Source organism: Ambystoma mexicanum, chromosome 14 (assembly GCF_040938575.1).
Source record: "Ambystoma mexicanum isolate Mex_15411 chromosome 14, UKY_AmexF1_1, whole genome shotgun sequence".
NCBI classification, from domain to species: Eukaryota; Metazoa; Chordata; class Amphibia; order Caudata; family Ambystomatidae; genus Ambystoma; species Ambystoma mexicanum.
The window spans coordinates 163,411,037-163,432,620 of NC_090940.1; the positions used below are offsets into that span (position 1 = coordinate 163,411,037).

At 45.1% G+C, this 21,584-nt stretch overlaps 1 protein-coding gene across 2 annotated transcripts in view; it reads left to right on the forward strand.

The window, feature by feature from the left end:
• The window catches only part of JMJD7 (jumonji domain containing 7), a 312,686-nt gene that overhangs the window by 200,215 nt on the left and 90,887 nt on the right, over nt 1-21,584 (forward strand). For both annotated transcript variants that reach the window (XM_069638806.1, XM_069638805.1), the window contains exons 5-6: nt 12,680-12,775; nt 18,134-18,210. In XM_069638806.1, coding sequence (XP_069494907.1) covers nt 12,680-12,775; nt 18,134-18,210 — 173 coding nt within the window. The remainder of the gene's footprint in view (nt 1-12,679; nt 12,776-18,133; nt 18,211-21,584) is intronic.

Sequence of the window (21,584 nt, forward strand, 5' to 3'; positions counted from 1 at the left end):
CATACAATGAATGTCTTGGATTGGAATTAGTGCAAGAACATTAGATCTTTTGTCCTCATTTATGGATTTATACTGGGATTATGCAACCAGCGCGAGAAATCTTGGCATCTTGTGTACCGTATAATACACGAGATACTTGAGCTGGTCTCCTTTTGCCTGACCACTCACTGCAGGTTGCTTCTTGATATGCATCAATCGCTTTCAATCCAAGTTCTTATTAAGGTGGTGCCGTGCGCCGGTTGATTCACCGCGCCGGTTGATTCTTCCTCTTTACACGTCAGAAAGCACATGCTACGGACATGTTATTGGCATCCTGTTCTAGTGTAACGAAGTCTCCAGCCTGATTCTGGAGACTTTATGGAGTTGATCGAGGGAGGGATGTTATGTTACGTATACTTTTAAAGCATACGAACACCAAAGTTAACTTGCTGCTAAAGATAACAGAACGACAGAAAGAAAGGGTAGAGGGAAACTGAAAGCAGTTAAAATAAATACCCTTTTAACAAGCGTCTAAACTGAAGGTGATTAGCAGTGGCCTGAAGAGCAGGAGGAAAAGAATTCCATAGCTTAGCTGCAGAAACAGAAAAAGAACGGCCGCCAAACCGAGTTGGAACCAAGGAGCCAATATCAACCGGGCATCTTGGGAACGCAGTGGGCGTGAAGGGCAGTACGATGAAAACTTAATTTACAAGTACTCTACACCCTGACTGTAGAATGCCCGGTGCACTATGCAGAGTGACTTAAAAGACAAACGTTTGGAGACAGTCGTGTCAAGTGAATGCCTCACCAAGCCATAGGGCTTTGGACCCTGAGTGATGTGGGTAGGATCTCCTGGCCACCCTCCCTTGGGCCCAGTCATCTGGCTGGGACAGTCAGTGGGTAACTTTACTCCAGATGCTTGCCCTTTAAGGGATAACATTCGGAACTCTTTGGTGTACAAGAATTTTCATCCACTCAACCCTACCAGTCCTGCCTCCTCAGAGATGAGCAAGACTTATCTTCTGGGCAAAACTATAGTGGTGGCAATAAGATATGCAGACCCCTTCCCCACAAGGACAGGGACCTGAAGCTCCCGGAAGCCAGAAAACCCAGTACCATAGTCTGGTTTACATGCAGTGTTGCAACAAAGAAACCCATCAAACAGCCCTTGCTGCGGTTTCCGAGAATCCTGCTATAAAGGAAACTCCACTTCAAAGCACTAGAGAATTTCTCTCTGAGGCTTGCAGTGTACAGCAGCATTTCCACCCATGAATACAATTTTACCAAGCCAGTGTTTACCAACAGAGTCTGCATTCATGAATGTTACAATTTTATTGAAGACAAGCATTCTTTTCATCCACATAAGAATTAATGAGAATATTAAAGGATTTACTGACAGTGGTTTCACAGAGGAAACGGGAAATATGTCCTTCCTGTGCAGTGCTCTGCAGTATCCAGTGAGGGGGGAGTGGATTCCAGAATGGCGGAGAGACCAAATTAATGCTTTGTCAAGCCCCTAAACCCCAGAGCAACCTCAGGTGAGCCTGTTTAATAAGGGAAACCAATCCCATTCCCTCACTACTTGAAGACACAGGTGCAGACCCTCACAAAGAGCCCAGCCCAAGGGGTGGAGCACAGGGCTATGACAAACTCATTCATAGGGTGGGAGTTTAGGGGTGTTTGGAGCAGATTGGCAAGCACAGAGTACGCACAAAAGAGATTGGAGGAGAGGAGGAAGTTGACGAGAGAAAGGTGAAGGTGAGCAGGATACTTGTAGAAAGACAGATCAGGAAGGTTTGCTGGGGCCCGGTTGGTCCTAGCCAGATGCTAAACATGGGAGAAGGACCGAACACGCGCCTGAGAGACTGCATGAGTACTAAAGAGGGGAAGAAAGGGGCCAAGGCCAAATATCTACTAAGAAGCGATAAGGAGGTCCAGGGAATTCTGCCTCTAGCGATTGGTAGGAACCCTCCTCCATGCCTCTGCCTAATGCTTTGGAGACCAGCAATTCCCAAGATCTGAGATTTATAAGGCAGATAGAGCTCTCTTATGTTCTTGGAAAGTCAATCCCAACTGGCTCCAGCTTTCTGTTGATCACGAGTTCCAACTCTACCTGTGTACTCCTCAAGTAGAGTCAATTGGTGCTGAAACTTTCCACATTAATTGGCTCCATGTATGGCATAAGATATCAGCTGGCGGAGCAAAGCACCAGTACTATCGCCCCTGACCCAGCTGCCCTCCTTCTGTTGCTCCTAGTTTGCCAATTGGCACATGGCTGGCCAGGTTGGCGGCTTTAAGGGGGATTCGGAACCTTTAGCAAAGTTCATAAATTGGAATACCTGTGGCCACTCACATTTGTTTGCGGAGGGAGGCCTTATGGATTTAATTGACCAATACTCCGTGATTGCATTGCAGGAGACATGGTTAATGGAACCGATTGTTATTGATGGGTGGCATTTAATCCATAAATTCGCCTCAAAGGGCACTCTTGGGTGCCTTAGGGGAGGTTTGCTCTTGGGTCCCAAAAACTCTCTTGGACTGAGGGAAATTCAGACAAGCTCCCCTAATATTCTGATGACTGTGATCAACGCTACCCTTGGAGGAGTTAGCAGACAACTGGCCATTATCAATCTCTATGAACCACCATATAAACCTCCTCATATCCTGGTCCTGTCTGAGTTGGTGTCTTTGATTAAACATCTGCCTTGCCCCTCTTGTATCATCGTGGGGATTTCAACTCACGGATCCTGTCCTCTCAGCACTTGATCGACTCCAGGGAAGGCCCTATGACCTTTCCCATGGAGGATGATCTATTGACCCAATACTAAACGGGGTTTGGCGTGGGCATCCTTGTAATATTCTTACGGCTTCTCCATGATTAATGGAGCTTTCCCGTCGAATTACCCTGCGAGGTGCCAAAATCGAGTAGTATCTTGGTTTTTGGGTTTCTGTAAACTGACCTTTGTTTGGTCTTGAATATGGGTATTTATCCTCATTTAGAGAGTAATCATCTGACCCTCGTGCTGACAACTAATCTCACAGTGCACTCTGTTATGCCTGTGGGCACTGAAGCCATTGGGGTCAACCCTACTATCAATTGCATCTCTTGGACTGAGCACTGACTGGATGTGGTCTCTGCACACTTGCCCCATGCCTTACGCCACTTTGCTGAGCCTTCGGGGAGGGGTGCTACTGAGTGCCCTGAGGATTACCTGTACATGGTGCTTGAGGACTTTGGCAAAATGATGGCGGCTTCAGTATCCTCTATCTTTAGCAAGTCCAAACCAACTTCCAAGCGACCTGCCATATTATTGTATTATTGCCATCTCACCACCACCCGACGATGATGCTGTTGTGGCCCAGAGGAAGGCCTTGCGCCTTGAATTGCACCTCATTATGAGAATGCAATTGGATCGTTCTGTGCGCGCCCACCAGTTGAATAACGCCAAGAGCATCTATCGCTCGTGGATTAAGTTCCACCGATATTCTACTGAATGTGCCTGTTGACAAAATGTGGTCTACTTGGCTTCCTCCAATAATTTGCGTGACTTTTGGAGGGCAATTGATGGCTATCAACCTGCACGCGGTTTGCTTGGCGTACCGGTTAATGATTGGGTCGGCTATATATCGCCAACATCCTGGGTGGAGGAGTGGTAGGTACGTTTGCAAGCTGTGGTACTTTGGGCTGATGGCAGCACCTCCTCAATCACAATATCATCTATAAGATCATTCTTGGCAGCTAGTCCACCAGGGCCCCTGGCGCGGATGGTATTTCGAGTACGATCATTAAGAGGGATGCTGACCATTGGGCTATCACTCTGGATTTCCTCTTCCTGTGGATTGGTGAAGCCCAGATTATCCCATCGTCTTGGTGCAATAGTATAATTGTGCCTGTTTGGAAGAAGGGGTCCCGTGTTAATCCGGCCAATTATCGACTCCTTGCAATGCTGGACGCTTCCTCTAAAATATTTGCCTGTATGCTTCTTGATGAACTCTGAGCTTGGGCGGTGGCGGCTAAGCTTATTTAGCATAACCAAACTGGCTTCCAAAAGGACCTCAGCACCATGACTAACTCCCTTGCACTCCAGACCATTATCCAGCATGACTGGTTCACTAGAAAGTGCACGGTCTATACAGAATTTATAGACTACAGCGCAGCGTTTGACTCTGTCAACCGCAACAAACTGTGGTGTAAACTCTCGGCTTGGAAAATCCCAGCAGGTCTACTGACCATGATTATACACCTCCACTCTGGTACCCGGGTCAAAGTTCGGCTGGATCGGTTGAGCAGCACTACCTCCTGGATCCCTACGTCTCGTGGCCTGAAACAGGGTTGTAGACTGGCCTCTCTTTTGTTCAACCTATATCTTGCTGATATCGGTGCAGTGCTGGAGAATTCCATCTAGATTCCCCCCAATTTGGGTGATTTTCCCCTCCATTGGATGGAGTTCGCTGATTACATCATTTTGTTGGACCTCACCCCTATTGGCCATTCTGAATTACTGGAACTGGTGGTTAACATCTGTAAAACCAAGATTATGGTATTCAACGCATTTGTCCCAAAAAGACCATCATTCTTTGGCACTTGGAGGAGGAAAGACTTGAATTAGTCCAGGAGTATAAATATCTGCGTGTCCTAGTTGATAAGGGCCTACGTGGCATCTACCAGTTAGAACACACCAGACTTAGGAGTTCCCATGTTTTGGGGGCCCTGGGTAAAATGGCTCGCTTGGGTTTAGTGTACTCCCTGGGGATTCTGGTCAAACTGTTCCTGGCAAAGTCAGACCCATCTTGATGTATTGCGCCGTACTGTGACAGCCTGGCAACATGGTGGGAGTGGCAAAACTGGAATCCTCTCTCCTCAAGAGGCTGTTCCAGTTACCCACATAGACCCCCATTCAGACTATATCCTGGAGTTTGGTATTTTTTCCTGCATGGCAAGACTCCAGTTATCCTCTTTGAACTTTCTTTGGCAACTTCCGAATGCAAAGGCACCTTGATCTCTGCTATCTATAGCTTGTGTCAGACTAAAATCTCTTGCAAGCAGGGTAGTGCTATCCACAGCTTGGTTGCGGTTGGAAATAAATGGCTGGCTACAGTCCCAGGTGCTACTTTGAATTGGCCTTTCCTCCAGTACAAAGCTCCTATGAAACTGGCTGTTTACAGTCACTATCGCTAGCATTACATGGTACAATTGGCTTGCATGTCTAATAGCGGCTTATTTTAGGAGTATATTCTTGCACGTGCTGGGCCACCTAATTACATCGGCCAATTCCTGGGCAACTCACTGGTCTGGGACTATCTTAAACTTAAAACCAATTCCGCCAAGACCCTTGAAATTACGGGGGCTTGGCTAAATATCCCTAGGCCCGCCAGGATGTGTCGACTCTGTGGCTGTGGTGCTCTTGAGTCGGTGCAGCATCTGCTAATACATCGTGACTCCTTGCGGGGGTATAGGAGGGTGGCATCTGTGGCTGCGGGACTGAATTCTGATTCCTCTCCTGAGGTTATCTGGGACTTGCTCATGGGAGGGAATAACGAGCCCTGCATCATCTTTTTTTTACCCTTTTTTGGAGAAAGATAGCCAGCATTTTGGAGAGCCTATGATAATGTTGGGAGGATGTTTAGCTCCTTATTATAGATTCCTTATATGCTTGGATCCAGGTGAATGTATTTTATTGACGTACTGTGTTAAAGCAATTGGATATTTTGTACTGTAATTTGAATTGTGCCTAAAGCTGTTGTAATATTCAGCTATATGACACAGTTAATAAAAAAATAGAAAATAAATAAACTTTCCACCAGACCACCCTGTTAAACCAGCTCAAGGGTTCAGCTCTAGCCATCTATCCTGGACAAAGTTTGGTATTTCAGTGCTTCCCTTTCAACACCTCAAAAGAACAAGACACACAAGGCACAACGTGCTAGCCAATAGGCTTCTATCCTTCTATGCACATTCTATTGCCATTCCTCTACCTCATTTTTTCTAGATGGCCATTTTAACCTTATCCATTAGGGTCAATTAAAACTCTCAATACCACCATCACCATGTTGTGCTTTAATTCATTGTCACAGATATCCCCAAGAACACACCAACTCTTAAGGATGGTTCACCGCACGCTCTCTCTCACCCCCCATGGTCTCCTTCCACAAGATGGTCCCTCGAGATCGGTAACCTCTACTTTGTAAAGTCAGACTAACTAATAGGTGAGGGCCTATTGGCAACTGGGTTATCTATCTTATTCCCTATGGGTTCTTCTATGTTGATTCTAGCTCTTGTTCCTCTCACACTCTAGTACTCCTTGCTCTGATGTACTTTCCAACCTTTCGCTTCCTTCTACACTCTATCCCTTTTCTCCTACCTTCACTATCTATTTTCTCTCCCTCTCTCATCAGTCCCTCCAGTGTTATTCCTTCTCACGACTACTCTCTGCTCCCACCACTCTCTGCTCCTGCTGCTCCACTACTCTTCACTCCCACTACTCTCCTGTCCCACTACTTTTCACTCCCACTACTTTTCACTCCCACTACTCTATGCTCTTGCTACTCTCTGCTCCCGCTACTCCACTACTCTTCACTCCCACTACTCTCCAATACTCTCCTCTTCCACTACTTTCCACTTCCACTACTCTTCACTTTATACAAGGCTCCACCTCTCCTTCTCTCACACTCACCCTTCTTTCACTCTGCCAGCTACCCTTCTCACTCAGTCCCACTTATCGGCCACTTAGTGTCACTCACTCACCTTATGCACCATACACTCGTCATACCCAAGTAACCCTTTTTCTCAACAACCAATACCTTCCCTTGCACATACCCCGTCAGTCTCTTCTACTCTGCAGTCCTTCGTTCGTCTGGTCTGTCAGGCCTCCTTTTCCTCCCTTGATCTCATCTGACCAGCCACACTCTTCTGTTCTGTTTGCCCCTTTTTCTCCTCCCCTCCCTCTTCCATTGGCTACGTGTTCACCTGGTTGCCTAGGCCAATCTCTGCCTTGCTCTCCCCACCGGGGCTTGGTTACATAGATGGAAAACTACTGCCCTTTAAACCCTGCCCCTTTTTTAACCGCATGTCTGCTCGTGCTTTTGCGGTAGCGACCCGGTACAGTAATTGCCAATTTCAGAGTTTGTATCCCACTGTATTAGCGCATACTGATTGCCACAATTTTTCATTGGCTCGCTGCATCTCTTGCCGGTGGTTTAAATATTCCTTTCTTCGCTGCCTGCAAGGACTTGGGTAAAGCAGGTATAGAGGAATGTCAGTGGTACTTTTCAATTGTAACCAGGCACATATCGAGGGAACAGAAACTGGGGCCCTATTAACTCCCTCACCCCTCCTATGGGGCAGGACTGTCTCATGCAAACACCCTGGTAGGCCTCCTGCCCCCGATTGTGAGGGGCCGCCATCCCCCTGGTCCTTGACCGTGTCACATTATTGGGTACTTGACCATGTCACACCATTTTCCTTAAAGTTTCCATCTTCTTGGGGACCATCTGCAGACCATTATCTGTAATGAATGTTTGATCTAAATGTACTGCCGTTACAGAAAATAGTGTCTCCACCCTCAGCAAAGTCAGGGGACCCTGTATCGAAGTCCAGCTCCTCCCATGTGTCCTTTGGAAGTGGCTGTATACCCAAAGTCGCATTCGAAAGACACAGAGCGCAGTCAGTCAACACATGCCTCACAATACTTATTTTACCTCACCATCCATTCCTGGTCCCAAAGAATCCCTGAGAAACGCTGCTTTTGTTTTATTAGCACTCAAATGCCCTTCATGAGCTATCTCCATATGCCTAGCTATCATTCTGAACCTTGCTATCGCACCACAATACTCTGCTCATGCCCTAACAGCGTCCCCATCCTACTGAACTCATGGAGAACTTTCCATGTTCACTATTCCAGTTCCCTTTACACAATACATTCCAGGAAGATGCTGTACTCGTTATCTTCCAAAAAAGGCTTCAACCTGCTCTGCTTTTGACAGAGAGCTGGTGATCTGACAGAGGGCGGGTTGATGTTCACTCTCTGACATTTCACTCACATCTTCTCACCCAACATTTCAGGGCAAGAAATCCGAACTCTGCACTCATTGTCAAGATCCGAGTCCACCTCCCCTTTCTCCTCACCTGACTCCTCCGAGGTAAGTTCGCAAGGGTCTGTCTCAATCTTGCCGGGCTTCTCCTTAGCCCTTGGCCCCTTGCCTTTCGGTGTTCTGGTCTTCTTTTCGTGAAGGTAAGGTCTGGCCCCTCCGGAGGCCACCTTGACAGAGGAGTGGACCTGTCACTGGGGAACCCCAGGGGGCCAGCCTCAGCTCTAGGGAAAAAGCCCAAAGGCAGAAAAAACCCTAGTCCGTAGATGGGTTCAGAAGACCGGTCCTTTAGATGGTACAGATCTTTAGGTTGCAGTTCCAAGAGACCAGGTATGATGACGTACTCAGTGTAGCTGAAGGCAGGAATCCAAGAAGCAAATGCCAAGATACGGAGTGGAAGGGTATCAGACCCTGGGAGAAAGGTAGATAAGGGAAGGTATAGTAAAGAAAAGATACACAGGAGTTCGATACAACAGGAAGGGACTACTGTGCCAAGTCAGGGAGAGGAAAGCAGGAATGCCCCAAGTAGTCAGAAGCAGCGCTGAACCACCACGGCGGAGCGGAAAGGAACAACCCGCCGGAAGGCAGCACGTCGAAAAGGCAGGAAGGTAGGATTAGCAACAGGGGCTCAAGGGAACGCAGAAGCGGCAAAGCGCAGCGCCTCCGCACCCGTTAAAGAAAGAAAACACCAGACAGAAGGGCTGAGAGAACAGCCGATAGCGAGACCAGCTGGGAAGCTCCTGTTCACCGACACGGAGCACAGTGCGAAGAAGCACCCTCGCGGCCGGAGTAAGAATGTAGACCAGGCAGCAGTGGCGTTAAGGAAAAAGGTAGATTGAAAGTTGGAGCGAGGGAAGAACAGGGAAGCGGAGAGGCACCGTACCAGAATTAGCGGCGGCAACCTCGAACAAAAAGTAGAAAGTTAGCGAACACGAAGACAACAGTAAAGTTAGAGGAAAAGAGATACAGGGAAGGAACAAGGGGAATAACGACTAGAAGAATAACACACGGGATGGCGATAATCCAAAAGTCGGAGCGTTGAGAGTGTGAAACAACAGATACAACACGCCGAGAAGTGGGCGGAGCTAGATTATATAAGCTCCGGCGCCGTGTTGGGTGAGGACTCCACCGCTCTCCGCTGGAACCGCCAGCGATTCCAATGTTTCCAATCTTGGATCCTGACACTCATGTTGAGTCCCTGCATTGAGTAATCCCACCTTGCCCTGTACATCCCTTTCGAGGGATTTTAATCCATTTGCAAGATAAATGCCTGTCCCCAAATCTAAGTGTGAAACTTCTGCATTGCCCAAAAACAGCAAAGAGCTTCCTTTTTGATGAATAAATAGCCTCTCTCAGGAGTCTGTAGGGCAAACAGTTAGGATTAGAGTTAGCAAAATGATGTCCCGTCAAATTTTGTATGTCTGTGTCTAAATATGCACGCCCTGATGCCTGCGGGTTTCGGCGCGATATAAATAAATAAAATAAATCTTTCACTTCCCATCAACATATTTCTGTGGTAGAAAGTGGCATAAGTGGTTAACAAGATGGCATTCTGGTGTTGGTGAGTGAGCAGCTTGAGGATGACAGGAGGTTGTGAAGGGTCTTCAAGTGTGGAAAGGTGCTTGGAGAACCATTATATATACAAAATGTAGACTTACGAACAAGGCGATAGAGTATTTGTTCCACTTTTTGAGAGTGGATGGCATAAGGCAAAAAGGGAACTTGTTGAATGCTGCACATGCGATTTGAAACGCTCTGCTGAAGAAGCACTCCACTTTTCTATGGCAGGTGGAGCATGCGAGGGAGCGTTCAAACCAAAATTAAGCCCGAGATTTGGGAATCAAGCGTTTTGTTCAGCTTCAACTTAGACTGTGAAACCATTATTTATATAGATGCCAGTAGCACTGGGCTGGGCGCAGTCCTGTCTCAGGAGATGGATAGAAAGGTTTAAAGTCATGTTGGTCTAGCTTTAAAATCACCAAAAAAGTTTTGGAATATTTTATTGGACTAACTGACAAAATTACGATGTGATGTCAAAATGCTTCAGTTTTCCAGGTCCCATAGACTTTGTCATTGGAGCACCGCTGCCGAACAGAATGAGTAACAAAGAAAACATGCCAGACTTCTGTTTCCCATAGAAAAAAGAGAAACTTCATTGTAAACTCCTTTGGGTGCAGGAAGAGTGTGCAGTCCTGAGATGCCGACCTACTCTTCAAAGCAATACATTTGAAACCAGGAAAGCGACTTTTGCCATGGTGACGAGGCTATGCTCGTATAGCGCTTGTAGGGTAGATGGATGTCACTTCCTCTTACCTATTCCCTCTCTTCCACCGTGGGTCACTGAATTACACTTTTTTTAGACAGACAATCCTTGGCTCTGTCACTTCTGAGAGTTGACTTGGCAGTCCCAGATTATATTCCTGGGTTGCAGGTGACACTACCCGACACATCTGGCCTCCACATTTGAAGGGATGCCCGAGTAAATCCTTGCCATGCTTCCACTCATTTTGGAACTTTCCTCCAAGTTACTAGAAACTGCTACCACATGAAAATACTCTTGGTGCGAGATCTTATTTTCCTTCTTCCTAGATTAGCATTCTGTGTTGACCCGCTGCCAGCCATTGACTCGTGCGTCTTGACTTGTACAATCATTTCCCCTCTGCCTCCATCCCTTAGTTTCTACCCAACCTGTGTGTTCTCTCCGTAAGTTTCCTATTCCCGCGTTTCGCCTTTGCCCTTTTCTTGATTTCCTCGACAGACTCTCTGGTTACCCTGGCCGGGGGCACGATATGCCAGTTCATTGGACAAGGTGCCTGCACCATAAGATGACTATGGGTGTGATTGCACAGTATAAAAGCTTAATAACATAACACATAATGTACTCATTGAAAACAATTCACCAGTGTCGGGAAAGTTGTAGTTTTAATGGTCTGCTTCCTGTGTTTTGTATCCAGTTAAAAGAAAAGCCTGCACACAGGGGTGTTTACCATAGAAAGCCTAAAGAACAAGCCAAAATGTTGAAAATATCTATGGTATGTTATGTTATTATTATTTACAGGAGTGTGGGAGATCCTCTACTGAGAACGAACATGGTTCAAATAACCTGCTCTATGGAAGATTTCCACTCAGGAGAGCCTACAACCATGTGTAGATCACTGACCCTTCACAGATGAGCCATAACCACTTGCATGTCAGTCTGGTACCACCCACAAGGGCAACCCAGCACTGAAATGCCAGGCAATTCTCAGCTGAGCAAGAGTGCCATCAGCAACCCCAGGCGCGTGTTGCTAACATTGTATAATTCTGCCAAAGTTGTGCATGGACTTCCATATTTCAATTACGGAATATTTTGAAAAAGAAAAATCTACATTTCTGACTATCCCCTGTGTCTGCCCAAAGTCCACTAAAATAGTAATGACCTACTTACCTGCTGCCAGCAGACATTGCAAAAGATATGGGGGTAGGGCTTGAATGAGAAAACTGGGTTTATTTTGTACTCAAGCCTCCCTGGGGGAGGAGTCCTGCTTTATCTTGAGTCCTTTTTTCCGCTTCCCAAGTGTAACCTCTCACCTGAGCAATAATGTTAGTTCACAGTAGTAAATTGTATTTTTCCCCGTTGGGCAAGTTTGTTCTAGCTGATGAAAAGCCACGTTTTTTAGTTTCTGTTTCAGAGTTTCATTTGGTTGGAAATCTATTTTAATGTTGTGCCACGATGGAGCGTGACGTTTAACTCCTAATCGATGGGCCCCGATGGGTGTTTTATGACGTCATTTACCTGCTCCAGTACTAGTGGTGCTGTAATGGCGCTGTTGCGCTTTCAGTCTGTGATTTGCAGCCTGAATCTGTGCAGTGGGGAAAGGGCGTTTCATTACAGTTCGCGACTAAAGCCATCATAGATTGAATGAGCCTAGTGACATTTGAAACAAGCCTTGGCAAAGCATACAGTTTTGTTGTTTGTGCAGACATGGGATAGGCATTTGTCAGGCACTGGGATAATGGCACTACCTAGACATAAGATGGTAACAGCTGGAAAATTGTGATGACCTCGGCATATGCTAACAGGGCATGGCTAATAACTACAAACCAGCCTGACCTGTGGGCTTTAGCAATGCTTGTTTTTACCAGGGCTTCAGTGCAATGAACAGCCATGAATCAAGGCACTGAAGGTACACTTGTTTAAGACATTTTTGTTTACCAAGTATCATTTAGAACTGCAATTCAGCCATTAACTCTGAGCAGACTACTTAAAAATAACACTGTCACGTCAAAGTTTAATGTTACTGCTTGATAGGAGGAAGTGTTTTGGGACGGGGAGGGGTAGGAAGTGGGTGGGAATGGCCATAGGCACTAGAATGACCAAACCACACCCACAAGCCTTGTGTCCCTTTTTACATGTCACCTCTCTCCTAGCTGTATTCCAATTCAATAGATATGGGTTATAGGAGCAACAACTGTAAGGGATATAAGCTAATCGTTTTTTTTTTTTTTACCAATTTGACTTTTCTTGTCTATCCTCTGAGCTTTTAAATCTAAACTGGTTTGGAGTGACGTACTACTATCATATTTCTGCTTTATGGTCGCTCTTCACCTTCTCCTCTCCTCTCTGCTGCAGTGCACAAAGACCACTATGAGAACTTGTACTGTGTGATTTCTGGGGAGAAGCACTTCCTACTGCACCCACCAAGTGACCGCCCCTTCATCCCCTATGGTACGTTGACAGCGAATTAATGATCGGGTGTATGCCTGTCGAGACATGAGGACTTCTCAATGTTAGCAAGATTTTGCAGAGAAAATCCAAATGTGGTCTTACTGGCACGACGCTGGACGATGTGTGCACATTTGTGTCCTGTGTATGATTTTTGTATTCTGGGAAGCCTTCAAAGTGAACAAGGTAAGCGTGTATATGTGCAAAGTCTTCAAAGTGAGCAAGGTAAATGTGTGTTACCTGTTACTGATTACTGGAAACAGATATTGTGATGAAGTCCCCTGACACACCTAGTCACTAGCTGGTGGCTGAGGTTAGCATGAGATAGATCCCCTGGCTACACCCACCATATCACCCAAGAAGGGCGGGGCCAGCCACACGAAATGGCAGTGTGCTAAGGGCCAGGACATTGCCCCATTGAACATTCCAACTCCTATGGGGGCCTCTGGTAGAAGTCCTTGAACCACACAGGCATACACCGGGAAATGGCGGTGTTCAGCAGTAGAACCAGTGGAAATCCACCAGCGTTCATTTGGGGAGCCTATGGGGATCGCGGAAGCACCCAGGTTTTGAGTGGTGAGTCTGGGGACCTTGCTAGAAATGCGGATGCAGCAAGAGTTGTCCCACAGCACCCGCTTTGCGAGTCAAAGGCAAATGCAGAAGCAAATCCAAAATGTCTCTGCAACTCTCTCAGAATGTTTGGGTGAGTTACGGCTTTACCCAGATATATCTCTTGGTGCAAGCCCACAAAGAAGCACAGAAAACGCATTCAAATAAAATAACCTTGAGCCAGCTTCCCCAAACAGAAATGTTTTAAAGATGGCGGCCAGAACTTTTAACTGCTTAGATCAGGGCCCATGCCCAAAGACACACCCAGGGGCCTCACTTTGGTACAACCAATCACAGCACTTCATCCCTCTCACAGCACAAGAGCAGTCTCTTGCAGGGAGCCCAGGCCAGTGCGAGGGATCATATCCCTATAGGCACCAAAGGGCCTAGTCGGTTGGTGTAGCCGTTTGGCCTCCGTTGCTACTCCTAAACTGATGACACACACATAATGTATGGCTTAATTTAGCTCGGCCGGATACTGCGTCTCAGCTTATTAGTTGCTTGGAGGACGTGCGGTGTTGGATGGCGACAACTGGCTCAAGCTAAACGTGGACAAGACGGCGGTACTGGTGGTTGCCCCCCCCCCCCTCTTCATCTTCACTTTGGACTCCTGCTTTTTGGCCTCCTACCCTTGGCTTTTTCCCTCCTTCCACAGTCCCAGTAGTTAGGGACCTGGGGTGAAAATCAATGCCTCACTATCCATGAAGCACATGTTGCTCCTATTTGCCAAGCTGGTTATTTTAAACTTAGTGCTACAGAAAATCTTATATTTTCTTCCCCCCAGTAACATGATTCAGGGGTGGCTTCTGGGGTTATGAGTACAGCTGACTGCTTTAATTCATTATTCGTAGCACAACCTGTTCATTTGGTTCATCGTCTGCAGATTCTCCAGAATTCAGCAGCCACGGTCACTACGCATGCAGTTCAAATCTATGTGCTTAGTTCATCATGCCTTTTATGGGATGGGGGCCGAATATTTGCGATATAAATTCTGTCCCTGTGTGCCCAGGCATGCACTTTGCTCTATGGAGGCACTCCTTGTTCAAGTCCCCCGATTTAGACTATCTATCCCGTATGGGTGGACGCGCCTTCTCTGTAGTTGTGGCCAAGCTGTAATTATCTTCCTTTTTCACTTTTCTCAATTGAGTATCATCTTTTTTTTCCGTAAATCTCTGAAAACGTATCTCTTTAAATTGGTCTGACCATCCTTTTCTCTGTGATTGCTTATGTCCTGCTGTTTTTTAGCACCAAGATGCCCTTGGGTGTATTATCGGGCTTTATATATTTGTATAACATAACATGAAAGAGGTCCGAGTTGGACAGAAGAGTTTGCAAGGGCTTTGCAAGTACAGAGAGTATAGAGAGGAAGTTGGAGGAATTAAAGGGATTGGAGGAAACATTGAGTGATGGGAAGAGGTAGTTGTAGGGAAGAGTGATCATAGTAAGGAGGGCATTGTTGGCTGGAAGGAAGGTGTTAATGACAGTAAGGGTTTGGTAATTGCTGAAAGCCTGCAACACCATAGTCCAGCAACTGCATGAAGCCCAGACGAAGGATTTGGGAGAAACCATGGTCCCTGGCAGCTGAGCAACATTTCGTTTGAGCACATTATTTTCCCCTCGAGAGACAGTTTCCTCTATAAGTTCTGAAGACATTACCCAGGCCTTGGAGTAACCCAAAGTTTCATTCAACGGAGACATTGTGACAGACTGGTCTGTTGATTTAGTCACCCTGATAATATGTTACAAAAAAAACTAGAAACATTGGAAAGAAACTGAATGAATTACTATTTTGTTTTAAAAGAAACAAGATGGTGGTAAAAAGAGACTGGCCCTCATTACAAGCATGGCGGTCTGGGAAGTACCGTACCGGTAAGCATGCCGGTACCGTACTTCACGGACCGCCATACTGCGGGCTCTGCTCACGGGAACCGTTTCACCCGCCAGGTTTTTCCTGGCAGGTGTAACGGCACCCGCGAGCAGAGGACGTCGGATGCACCGGCACAACTCTGAATGTGCCGGTGCATCCGACGTCCCCATCCCCATTCAGCCCTATGGGGCAGAATGGGAATGGGGAGGCCTTTGATTGCGGCACCCGAAAATGGGCAATTACCAGGTCCGCCTAACTCGGCATGCCGCGGTTCTTGGCCATTCACGGGTGCCGGAAAAAATGCAACTCCGGCGGTAGCCATGCTGTTTGTAACGGCACGGCTACCGTCCGAGTTGTAATGAGGGCCACTGTGTTTTAGCCAGAAGTTGGGTGTGTTCAATGTTTCAAATTGTACAGGGAAATGCCTGCCTAGATTCTAAGGTTAAGTCTGATTACCATGTGGTCGTCTGTTCAGCTACTTTTGGTGCCTGGTTGACTGGGGGTGTATCTTAATACAGGTGTTTAGGTCATAATCGAGGTGTTGTGTAGTGTGGTTCCTTTCCAAACACACTCGATTCTGGTCCCAAATACACATTAGATGACTCTATAAGTAGCAGTGTCATACAGTTAACACTGGGAATTGCAGCTGGACCTCTAATAAACTACCATCCAGTGCAGGACTGAGGTTCTGCTCTTTCTTTGTATCCTTGATCATGGGACTATTGTTGAGCCTGCTTACAAAGATGGCTGTTTGGGCATTCATGTCATGACCATGCTTGAGTTAGCCCACTTGGACAATGAGTGACACATCACTCCATTTCATATTTGGCCACTGGAAGCCATCTGCTGGCTGTGGTATTTTTCCCCTACCAGCTTCATTCTTGGTTGACCTGGCGCCTAGAACGAATGTCGTCTGTTGCTTCTTTTTTCCAGTTGGCAAATGCAGTGGACTACTTTCCTTTCACAAACAAATTACAATGCTATTGTACATAGGGCCACGTGCACCACTTGCACGCTTTTGCACTGTTGGACTTGACTACATGTGGTTCTTTTTGGAAGGCATGGTTTAGCTGCCTTTAAAACAAGAGTGTTTATGCTCCAGCCACAGTCTGTTAATGAGCCTCCTTTCAAGGGCAGGCGATGGAGAGCATAAAGGTTCCCTGGGTACTCTGCTAGAGTATGTGGGCATTTGGTAAAATGTATTTGTTGTTTATAATTTAGTACACGTTTATTCGGAAAACAATCCGTGATACTTTTACAAAATAAAATACAATTTCATCTTTTTGAGTGTCATCATTTTACAAATAAAATAGTACATAACCAGTAGCCTATTATATTCATTCATAAAACAAAGGCCTTCCAGGGGACAATAAAAATATAATAACTAATAATTCCACTTATAGTGAATGTATGTAGTACAAAACAATATACAAACAAAATGGCCACAAATACATAAAACTAAAACAGATATTGATCAATAAGCAATTCTTCTAGTAGGATAGTTTGCTGTTTTATTCTTTATCCCTAGAGAGCAGAGTAGTTTTTGTCTGTTTCCAGAACTGAAATATATACTGTGTGACTCCAAACAGATGCCACGTGTCATACGTTCTTCTGCAAATGATTAAATTCAACACAAGTTAGCATGCCTTTTGCTGTGAAAGAATATAAATTACCAGTATCTTTCACAGAAAAAAGAAAATAAATGAATTTGCCTGCAATTACAGAAAGCCATAGTATTTTACTGCCTTGACCATTAAAGATGTAAACTTTGCCACAGGAATAAACCCATAATTGAAAACATCAAGTGATAAAGCAGGAAGGTTCTGGGTTCAATGAAAGCCCATTAAGATGTTTCTTTTTGTGTACTAGGTGCCTATTGAAACTTGACTAATCTCAACTAAGATCAGATTTTTAGACCAGACTCACATTTCTCTTTTATGATGGAAATATGTCTGTATGTGGTAGTTCAGGGTTGAGACAGAATCCGGGCATGCCCACATTATAATATAGTGTCTATGCATTCTTCGATCAGAGCGACCATTTGGAAGCCTTTGTGTTACGCAGCTCTTTGAATTACAACTATAAACATTAACATGCTTCACACACCAAACTTTGATTCAAAAGGACTGAGGAGGATCTTAGCACAGTTTATAGGTTATCTAACATTAAGCTACGGTTAAATACATCCTGGTGGTATATATTTGGGGAGCTGTACCAGAGAAAATAAAAATAATAATTCATACTGTCTTAAAGATGTTTAGTACCACCTCACAACTCTGCCCATGAAACGATGTAGCAGTAGCTACAGGCTGGAAGGTCTCAATAGCTGAAGAAATTGCTAGCCCCCAAACCTCCTATGCAAGAGTAAGAGCGCATTTCCATTCTGAGCTTGCTTCATTTTGCTTTTTTGTACCTTGTTTTGATCAATCTCTATCGTGGACTATGTAACACAACATGTCAGGCTCTATCTTCTTATTTTGGCTCTTCATAATTGCCAATACTTTTTCCCCTCCCTCTGTTTATAGTGAGGCCTATCCTTAAGCAGCATTGGACAAAAACCTCTCAAGAGGCCATTACAGGCTATCGATACGGGCCTCCAATATCTCAGGATTGACTAATAGCAAATTGGCTATTTTCTGTTTGTTATTTTGCACCCGTGCAGCCATTGCTGTGGGATAGTATGTCTGCATGGATGCTTGTGTAGCAGGCATATGTTGGAATAGTGATGGTTTGTGCATCTGGGTGATTGCTGGAATATTTAAAATGAGTATGTGCAGAATGAAAAAGACGTAACATCTAATAAGATTCTTGACTTTCAGGATATTGGCTGGTGTTTTTAAATAGGATTTTACACTCTAAAACATGTTTTGCGCTCTGACTCTCAGGACTTTATACGCCAGCAACATATTCTGTGTCCGACGATGGCTCTTTCCAAGTCATTGATGAGGAGGCTTCGAAAAAGGTAATGCTGCTCTGTTTATGGTGTTGCCTGCCCATCTTTGAGGCTTGCTGCATTGAGAATTTATGAGGGGTATGATTGCAGAGTTAAGGCCGATCTGTGGGCCATCATTTCATGAATGAGGCTTGACCACACTGGAGTTTTGTGTGTAATCTTGGTACTGAGATCCTATTATTCTAGATCAGGCTGCTTGCTGTTCCACATGTCGCATGTCTAACAAATTAGCACGAATCATGTACTCCAACTGGGTGCCATGCTCTCACTGGGGGCTGAGATCCTTTGATTGCATGTAAGATCCAATTCATAACTTTACTTCATATGCTACAAAACATATCTCCCGTGGATTTATCTTTTTTAAGGTTGCATTGCAACAATATTCAAATGCTACATGCAATACCATTGGGCATTATGCCATCAGCGCACTGTGGCCTAGACAGAACAGGATTTTACGCTTGGGTAAACCAATTGGTAATAGATTTTTCACTGAGCCAAATGGTTAATAAGAAAAGAATGTCCTTTATTTTGTCTGTATGTCATAGGTGAAAATTGAAGTTAGATCTGAAGCAGTGTCAGTCTACCTATTTCCAGTTTTAATTGTTTGCCTCCTCAAATTCAGTTTATTCTGTTCTTCACCAGTCCAGATATATATGTAATGCATACTCTTGACCGGGGCCATTGCTGGGGATGTTCTCAGGGCTGTAACTGGGAAAATGTATTGTATTAAAGTTGTATAGTAACAGTGCCAAATGTCAATCGATATACATATTGCAAACTTGACAACTGATGAAAGGTGGAAAAAGAATAAAAAGGAGAATTGCATCAACCAGAACCATTAAAAACGTACAGCAAAAACATCACCCTATTATCATAAAAAGAACATGGAAACGAAAAACTATTGCTGTACTTGACTCATGTAGCTACAAAGCTTTCACGACAACCACCTAATTGCCAACTTCACACAAGCTTCTCAATTTTGAATCGAGACTAAAGACTACACCTAAAACAAAAAAAGAAAAGCCTCGAAATTCCAGTTTTGTACATGTCCTGAGATGTCTTGGTTTATGGGACAAGACGACAGAGCCCCCAGTAATGTTTCTATGTTGCTACACCCTCACCAGCAATCAGGGGTTCTCAGAGACCCATCTGATTAAAAACTGAAGAGTCATGGAGAGATAGTTTTGAATGTATCTGACCGGGGCCCTAGAAAGGCAGTTCTAGAGTAGTAACAAAAGGTGCCATTTTGTTGCCAACATCAAATCATATGCCACTGTAAAAAAAAAAAAACAGGATACATCCTTGTGCCCGATCTGCACCCCCATCATTCTCCAAGGCTTCAAGGCCACCTCTGCCCAGCCTGTCTCTTTCGTGGTTCCATATTCGTCCGTCATAAACCCTGTTCATTTCACAAAAGGCCCCACTGGTAATAACTAGAGAGATCATTTACACAAGATACAAAAGCTTTGACATGAATGCTGTGTATGTCCCTGCTAATGGTAAGGGGCGGCCTATTACGTTTCAGAGTATCATATTTAATTCTGTAAATGACTGAGGGGGTAATCAAGAGATAATATTTACCTGTATATTTCATTCAGGATCCAAAGTCCAAGGTATCTGATTCCTTCCAAAAAATGGATCTGAGAAGGGCTCACAAGGACATGTTTGTCAGCTCTTTTTGGATGGTTAGGCATCAATTCAGCTGCATTCAGATTACATTTGTTACATTTACTGGAATTGAGCAGGGGGTTTGTTAGCTAAACTTAGACAAAGCTAGCATATATGGTGCGCTTATACTCCATTCCATCATATGGAATGCCTGAAATGTGGGTTCTCTTTTGCATTTATGCTGCCAGCTGTACTATAGTAAGGATCTGTATCGAGGATGTAAGCCGGCACCCCTGTCTGGACCCCAAATATACACTGAACCCCTTTGACACAAACCCCTTCATCAATGCCAATGCTCTGGGTGCTTCCTCTAGCACCATAACGTAATCCTTAAATGCACCCCTAAGCTCAATTTGTCAAGTGTCTTAAAGGGAAAGTCCCATCTCTATGCGTTAAATGCTTTGCCAGAAAAAATCGTTTTCTTCACTAGCCAAATGGTAAAGTGTAAGAGCATATGTGACTTAAGTCCCATTTGTAAAGCTAGAAGATGAGGCTCTGGTGACTTTGGGGGCCGGGCATCACCACCTGCTTAGTGATTTATAGCCCAGAAGAGTTATACTGTGGATCCCCTCCCCCCAGAACCCCAGCTCACCTCTATCCTATCCTTTTGAGTATAACCCTCAATACTGGCAATAAGTAACCCAAGCAAGATAAGGTGAACCACGAATCTGACTGGGAATACACATGTGCAGGTGTTGGACAAATGCAAAGCATATCTTGGTCAAAAGGATAGTTGGTTTCTCAGAGAGTCAAGTACACAAGTACCGTGCCCATGGTGAGGTTTGTGACCCCTCTCTTGCTAACATTTGCAGGGCCTTGCAGTTGTGGGAAGACCAAAGTGATACCATATCTTGAGGGGCGAGAGAAGCCCATTCCATCAAAGACCATCAGAGTCTGTTTGAAGATGTCAACAGGGCAGAAATAGCCTTGGGTGGTGGTGCTGCTGTGCTGATCTAAAAGTACCAAGACCTATGAATGATCAATTAATTGTATCCCCTCCTTTGTGGTATTGTAACCCTTCACCTTCCCTCTTGGAGCACCTGCCCTACAAACCAACCATAAATTAATAAACATGTTGTTCCAAAGCATTGTGCCTATTCCCTGGGCACCTTTACACACTTGTCACCCTTGGGGACACTCACACCTGTACACAAAGGAAATAAAAGCTTGCAGGAAACACTTGTGTACGAGCGAGATACAAATAAAATATCATATCATATCAGGAATGCCAAGACAATGTGAGAGTTATTAGTGCACGGAAGCATTTTGGTGCAATACAGTGGCGTAGTAGGAGAGTTAGTTATGGAGAGAGGACAATGGAGAAAGGGGGCAAAATGCAGAAAGGGGAGTCCAGAGAAAGGAGGAGAAAGGAAGAGGGGAGAGCGGAGAAAGGAGGAACATTGAGGAAAAATGGAAAAGCAAAGGATACCTTAGGAGCGGAGGAAGACTGGGGGGAATAAAGGATAACTGATGAGGTCATAGAAAAGGAGGGGAGGAAAAAGCGCTTTGAAACAAATTGTGTATAAGCACTATATAAATAAACTATCATATCAGAAAGAGAGGGGAGAGAGAGGAGGGAAGGAGTAAGGAAGGGAAGTAGAAAGGAGTTGAAAAGCAGGGAGGAAAGTACTCCAGGGGCTTAATTACAAGCCAGTGAAGGAAAGTGCTTGGCCAGTGGCCGAAGGCTTGCAAAGAGCACAGATTGAGGCCTAGCC